Source organism: Buceros rhinoceros, unplaced genomic scaffold (genome assembly GCF_000710305.1).
Source record: "Buceros rhinoceros silvestris isolate BGI_N320 unplaced genomic scaffold, ASM71030v1 scaffold11876, whole genome shotgun sequence".
Taxonomy (NCBI): domain Eukaryota; kingdom Metazoa; phylum Chordata; class Aves; order Bucerotiformes; family Bucerotidae; genus Buceros; species Buceros rhinoceros.
In genome coordinates this window covers 27,591-35,263 of record NW_010419360.1, presented here as the reverse complement: position 1 = coordinate 35,263, position 7,673 = coordinate 27,591, and the positions used below count along the sequence as shown (strand labels likewise).

The following is a 7,673-nucleotide window of genomic DNA, read 5'->3' as shown; positions in this document are numbered from 1 at the left end:
ATTTGTAAACTTCACTCATAGTTGTGGCTGGTCTTCTCTTTTCCTTTCGAAAAGGATTTATAACGTACTCTTGAAAATACATTGGAACAGGAATCACAATTTCAGTACCAATACAGCAGTGTAGGGTAAAATCCCCTTTTACATTGATTATAAATGTAAACATTTAATTATAAATATCTAAAGGGTGGGTGTCAAGAAGATGGGGCCAGGCTGTTCTCAGTGGTGCCCAGCAGCAGGACAAGGGGCAACGGGCACAAACTGGAACACAGGAAGTTCCACCTGAACATGAGGAAAAACTTCTTCGAGGGTGGAAGAGCACCAGAACAGGCTGCCCAGAGAGGCTGTAGAGTCTCCTTGTCTGGAAACTTTCAAAACCTGCCTGGATGCAATCATGTGCATCCTGTTCAAGGTGAACCTGCTTTCACAGGGGGTTTGGATTAGATGATCTCCAGAGGTCCCTTCCAACCCCTAACATTTTGTGATTCCCAAGCAATGCAATCTACAGTGTGAGGACCTGAGAGGATTAATGTTACTAGGAATTAACTCTTTAAAGATGATTGAATCTTTAGTCTTTGTATTTAGAAAATGCTTATTGCATATGAAAGAAGGGTCTATTCCTTTTCTCTACTAAGTCAACAACAAAACTTCTATTAATTGCCATTGAATCCTTCATATTCCATTTGACCCACTCAGAAAAGTTGAAGGAGACAGTTGATGGAAATCATCAGTTTTAAGCCCAGAAAGAACTATCATGATTATTTGTTCTTAAGTGCTGTCTAGCAGATGAAAACAGCTCATGCACTAAATTGAACACATTTGCCTAGTGATTGCAAGGGTTTGGCTAATTCAGTTGTTTGCCCTCTGGAAACCACATCATCAAATCCTTTTCAGAAGATACTGAGCCAAATGCTAACTTTATTTAGATTTCTCTTCATACTCGTTAATGTCTTTTCAAGATCTGACAGTTCTGATGGATTAAAGTAGCAGAATTTACTACCTGTGTTTGTTCCTGACTGTTTTATAATCTTTGATAATTATCTGTTATTTCTGGATCTTGGGAAAAACTGATTGCATTCATTTTCCAGGGGTTTTTTGCCACCTCTCAGTCATTGAGTACTAGCTGAAACCATCTGATGCTTTTGCTGTGTCTAAATCATTGCTCTATGTGTTTGTTCAGCTGTTTCATTTATGTTTAGTACTCTAGAAGCAGAGAAGATATGATTACTGCATGGTTTTGGTTTAGATAGATCTAAGCTGTTGTGATTTTTTTTTTCTTTTATTCAAGATACTGTATAACTTATTTGAAATGGTTCTTTCAAAACTATGTTGAATATTATTATACAGCATATAAACCCATCTCTTTTTCTTTTAAAAAAAGTTGCTGGAATATGTGGATACATGGCTGGAAAGATATCCTACTTGCCAATCTGTAGCGAGAAATTTAAGAAACTGAAGGATTCCCCAATAGGAGATGTTCTACGACAAGCTCAAAGACATAGTTCACCTAAGTAAGACTTAATTCTTTTTTAAATTTAAAACTTGTTCTTGATTAGGCCATTTTAAATACTAACAGATGAATGCTACATTTGCAGTTCTCAAAGACCTTCAGAGCTGCACCTTCCCTCCTTTCTCTATTACCCCAAATTTACCACTTTCAGGAAGCCATATCTCTATCAGCTAGCCAGCCATATAGCATGCATTTTGAGATCTTTACGTACAATTGATCACTTTGAGGAGCAGCAGAAGAAATATTTTACTTAGCAAAATGTATTCCTTGTAAATTAAGGTGCCATTTTCCCATGGAATTTACTTACAGTAGTGTTATGGCAGAAGTTTCCTCCTTAGTTTGGAAGTAAATGAAGTTAGCTGAAATAAAATAGTTTTACGTTCTGCAAGTTTTTCCCATAGTTTAGTTTGACTGAAGTAGGAAGAGGGTGGAAATGATTTCAGTGTTTATCAAAGGAAAGAGCTCAGTAAACAATATCAGAGCAGGAAGAAGCATGGTGGTCAAACCTACTGCTGTTTGTTTAAATCCTTTACATCTGTAACAGCATTATGCTGTACATATGAGAAACTCATCAGGTTCTTAAAACTATTTCCTGTTTTGTTCCAGAATGTTTTCTACCTCAAGTGGTTTTTAATTGCAAACTACTTTCAGAACATCTCAGTTAAACCCTGGATTCAAAACTGGGAGAACAGTGTTTGGATAGTGAGTAGTAGTTCTGCTGTGTAGGTGCTAAGATTTGTTAAATGTTTATAAAGGATTTGATTAAATTCTTCATTAATTTATTAATTCAGGTTTATGATAGTTTTGTCTCTAAATTTTACCTTTATTCTGAAATGTTTACATTTTTATGGTATCAAACATAATTTTAGAAATTCCTAGTTTATAGGCTTTGTATAAACCCAGTTGAGTTGCAGCTGGTCTTGGCCCTTAACCCCTCTCCAGTTTCTTATCAGAAATTGCCATGATCATTAACTGTGTTTCCTCTAGGTGAGAATCTTTTTAAATGCCATCATCTGCTACACCAATAACTCCCTTCAACACTTAATGGCCCATTCATTTGTATCTGTAAGATTTTATTTTTTAAGTGATAGATCTTTTTTTCTTGGTTGAATGATAAATTTAAATTCATTCAAATTATGTTATTGTCCATACATGCTACTCTCTTAATCCAGCAACAGAAAACGTTACATTTTCATGGTCATTATACATCTACCAATTAATGTATTTTTGATAATTTTTATTTGCAGTTAAAAGTAGGTAAGGAGCTAAAAGGTTAGACAGTTCTTCAAAGCTGTGTTTGTGTATACTTTAAAAAAATAATTGAGCCAATAAAATGGCTTAGCTCCGTATGTTTATTGTGGGAATAAAATGAAGACAAATAGCAGATGTTTTTCATGTGCAATTAAAAGTACAGCTAGGCAGAAATTTAAAGTAAAAAATGAATAAATCCTCTACAGACATTCTAGTGGCACCAAGTGGTGGCATTCTGGATAGAGACATGTTGTGTGGTGTCTGCAGGGCTATTCCAAGTATGTAGCAAAGGGTTTAGAATATCAGGCATCAGCTTCCAGAATATTTTTTTATTTGATTATACCTTTCTCTCTTAAGAGAAAATTTGTTAATGTTTCTGCCAAATTCAGCAACTCAATAAACCTTAAAATTTTAATTTCCCCAAGAATCTCTTCCTTGTCCTTTTCTTCTGCTGTTTGTTACTGATCAATTACAGCAGCTTCTGATGATGAAGGGTTTTAAATTGCAAATTCTTCCGAAAAGGGCTTTAAAAATAACTATAGTTCTATGCTACCATTCATCACATGGGCACACCCTGTACTATTTGTGTCTGATGCGGTTTTTTCCGTCTGAAGACTCCCTGGAAGAAGGGATTGTCATTTTTGTCTTGTAAAGTGCAAAATACTTTGTCTCTTCTGTTCTGGAGATTTTCAGGTATGAGTTAAGTCTCTGGGAGGAAGAGAAGAGTGTTGGGGAAGGGACTATAGATCTTTGCAATGTAAAGAAATAACAAAAACACCCCAACCATTTTTTTTTAAGGTTATGTTGGAAATTAAACCATTTAAAACAAAATGTTCTCGAACTGCACATATTGTTATTCTTACAGTTCCATTTTTAACTTTGGTATTTCTGTATTTAATATTTAACTGTATTATTTTCCAGCCGTTCCAGTCGGAAATCTGAATTTTCAGACATGCCTTCACAGTCATTTACTGAATCATCTTCTCCAAGAGCTGGATTCCCGATTTCTTCTAGCTATTCAGATGATTATAGTTCAACAGATAGAGCCCTCGCAAGTTATGAACCAGTTCCATTCAGTGCTTCCCTGAATGAATCTTCACCTACGGGAATTACTGATTACACTGCTCAAGGTGTGTTTTGTCTTAATATATAGGGGTTTGTAGTACGGTGACTCTTGCCTTTCTTTTAGGGACTTCTCTTACTAAACCATGTGTTTTCATCCCATGCAGACATATGTGGTACAGTATCAAGGCATGTGTCTGGTAGCCTTTCTGAGGTTATTTCATTGTCAGGAGCAGTGGTGCTGTAACTTTATATACAATTCAGCGACATTTAAACTTTTTGATAATGCGACAAACATTTAAATCTTCTGAGAACTGAATGCATATTGTATTCTGTCTGGCAACAGCTGATTCATCTCAGAGAACTAAAATGGTTTTCAAGTACTGTTCTGTGCAGCTGTTCCCCTCCTCCTGCCAGTACGAACTCTGTCCTTTGCTATCGCAGGAGAAACACATGATTCTGAATTCAGGTGTCTCTGGTATACAATGGAGGAAGTTACTGTGAAATGCAGAGTTTTGTACTTTGAGTTATTTTTTGATTTTTTAACTCCTTTAGAGAAAAGGTTTTATTTCACAAAAAAGGCCTTTTGTGCAACTCAGTTTTAGTTATGTAAAAGTATCAGATGTAAATGTGTCAAGGAAATGGTAATTACGCTACATCACAAATAGCAATAGTTCCTAGAACCTTCATTACAGAACCAAGGTTCTGCATTATAAACATAGATAAAAGGACAAAATGTTTATCAGGTGACATATGATGGATGTAGTCTGAATTCTTTGAGAGCAGAATTTAAAGCCTGAATACAAACCTGTGAGCTTCATCTCTATTTCTCTTCAGAAATCATAAATAGATCAAATGTAGGATTATCGTAATTTTTACATACAATGACCAGAACTATTTTATGCATCAACTACCACATGGTTGTTAGGATTTCCATTGAGTAAAATGAAGAAAAGGAGTTAACTGCCAGTCCTTCAAAGCAGTTTGACAAAATGAGAAGGATAAAAGCAATGGATTAATTAAAGACCACATACATTATCAGTTGCATTTAGAATTGCAGCTGTCATGCTCCTTTTTGTTTGGGATTGAGCTGTAATTAACTGTAGAACAGGTTGTAACCAAGTTTTGGTGTGTGACACCATTTCTAGTATTTTCATGTGTGTTTTGTTTTCAGATGCTGCTCAAATTCCCGAAGAAGGTCGTAAAAAGAAAGGCGTCACATATGAAGAATTAAGGAATAAACACAGAGAGACATACGAGGTAATGAAACCACCAAAGGCAGAAACTCCAAGCAAGTTTTCACAGGAAAAACCGGCTAAAGAAGGTAGTGTATTGATTTACAGGAATACACATTAAATTCAAATATTGGCAATAATGTTAAAAATGGTTATAAATTGAAGGCTTAATTCTGCTTACCCTTTAAGCAATTTATTTTTACAGTATCTGCAGTTATCTCATGTGACGTGGTCTGTAGTTTTATATTTTAATTATTTTTTAAAAAACATTGATCTTCCTATAGCAAATTATATTTCCTGTTCTCTAGCCACGTTGCTTAGTGCCAGACTGAAAAATCTCATAACTTTCGATATATTGAATTTATCAATCAACCTCTTTCAACAAAAAACTCTCTGAGCTCAGAGCTATACTGAAGAGTTTTAGCTACGCAAGGGGCGATGTTTTAGATAGCATTGTTCTCTCAAAATAGAATACATGGTTGATGGTTTTTAAGGGGCGGCATTTATTTTTATGAATTGTTTCATGTGGAATTAGTGGCTTTCTATAGAGGCATTGTTTGCACAGGTTCATTTTCTACATTAAACCTCAGAGGAAGGAAACAGTGTTTGGCAGCAATATTGAGATTTGTTTTCACAGTGAAAAACAAAACTTTACACGTAGTTACAAGAATGCCACATCCCAAAGAATAACATGCCATTCAGTCAACTTCTTGACTCAATCAAATCTTTGAAAAGGAGATAGAGAAGCAATTCGTAATTGCTTGCCCTAGACCTTTAAATGATGTTAGCAAGGGCCATGTTTTACCATTTAACACACTGCTAGACTAGTCAGCTTGAATTGTTTGGGTTTGTATGCAATGCCAAGTCCTGTCAGTCATGTTGCAACAAGATCTGTGGGAATAGCCAATGCCTCCTGTTAGGCCTAGGAGGTGATAGTAGGTATAGAAAAGTATATTAAAGCAAAAAGACCCAAAGCAGTAATAGTAAGCTTTGGAACAGGATGGTTTAAGAGTGTCAGTTTCTCATGCTTGTAAATTACTTTCTTTAAATCATCTGTCTTTGGACAGACCTACACAGTCTTGAAAAAAAATATCAACAATTATTGGGTCATGATTTTAATCTGTTATTTCAAGGATGAAAGCCTTTTTCCCATATCATGTGACTATGCCAAATGAGACATTAAAAATCATTTCAGATTGCTCCTAAATTCCATCAGGTGACACTTCATTGATTTACACAATGTTTCTTTTTCAAGATATTTCTCCACAAATAGAAAGCCTAGAAATGTCAGTTGAAAACCATACACAGAAATGTTAAGCAACATTCTGCCGTATTCCGTGGCAAATCTTGTGGCTGTGAAATAAGAACATGCAGTCATTATTTTATTTTTAGTTATTTGAGGTTTATAGAAGGCCTTTATAAAATGTTGATCAAATATCGCATTCTGTCTGTTATGTTCCCTTTGATTATACTCAGGCTTGAGGAGTAGAACTACACTGAAAAGTGCATGAGATTTGTATATAAACTTTTAAGAGTATCTCATATTTTTAGGGAAAAAGCATTAGGAGGGGAATACAAACCTTCAGAAATGTTTTACAAGTAGGAAAGCATTTACATCTACAGTTCAGGGATTCTGCTGATGTTTCAGGCTCAGATCTGATTTAGCTTCTTGTGTCACACTAGACATGTTACTTGCTGTATGCCTATTCATACGTCCTGAGTCATTACCCCTTTGTTCGTCCTCTTATCTCTGTGTCGTAGGCACCAGACTAGCAAATAGGAGACAGTGGTTTCTGCCCTCTGTTGCAAGGACATAAGGGAAAACAAACCATGTTCAAACAAGTCCCTGACTTCCACCTGCTGATGCTTCCTCTGTTCATTGTAGCTATACAAATAGGTGCATCTGCATTGAGGTCTAGACTGGACAATTTCCAGGGAGTGAGCATAGCCTGCTCAGCTGCCATGGTTAATAGAAATGGAAATCCAGCTGTGCGTTGAGAGAGCTTCTCATTGTGCCTCACTGCAATATCAATCAGTTTAAAGTGATTTGTTGTGAATTACGCTGTTTGTGGACATCTTGCTGAAACAAGGACCATGCATTCTGCTCTATTCCACTGGTTCTCTGCAGCTAGGTGTAAATAAACACTGGGCATAGTAATTAACCTGCGAGTAGCTTTGTAAAGGGGTGCCTGACTAGTGTCAGCATTCCTACTGGATCATACAGATCTATCCTTTGCCCTGTCAGTGGTGGCAGTCAATTACAGACCACTTTGCAGCTCACTTCCAAGAGAGCATCTTTTCACTTTCTTGTTCAGTTATGCGTGACATGGGTCCGAATAAATCCGTTAAGAGCAGCACCCTGGTTGTTTTACTCTCTGACTCACTCCTATCCTAAAGGAAGCTGCCAAATAATAATGGTTGAGTAGTTTCCTAGTAGGGATCACTGATTTCTACTTGCTTCTCTTTGAATGTGTTTTTAACTATCCTGAATCCATCCAATCGTGCACGTAACTAGATCACGTAGCCATGTTATTTACTGTAACATTCCTTGCCTGTTTCCTTCAATTGTCTCTGTTTCATCCACATGCTACATTTGTTTCAAAGTAATTACCAGTTCT

General features: G+C 36.2%; 1 protein-coding gene across 1 annotated transcript in view; it reads left to right on the top strand.

Annotated features, from left to right (window-relative positions):
- Positions 1-7,673, top strand: part of OCIAD1 (OCIA domain containing 1) — a gene marked incomplete at its 5' end in the record, with an annotated part of 15,287 nt that overhangs the window by 6,720 nt on the left and 894 nt on the right. Inside the window, 3 exons of the mRNA XM_010138884.1 lie at positions 1,379-1,508; positions 3,680-3,888; positions 4,995-5,144. Coding sequence (XP_010137186.1) covers positions 1,379-1,508; positions 3,680-3,888; positions 4,995-5,144 — 489 coding nt within the window. The remainder of the gene's footprint in view (positions 1-1,378; positions 1,509-3,679; positions 3,889-4,994; positions 5,145-7,673) is intronic.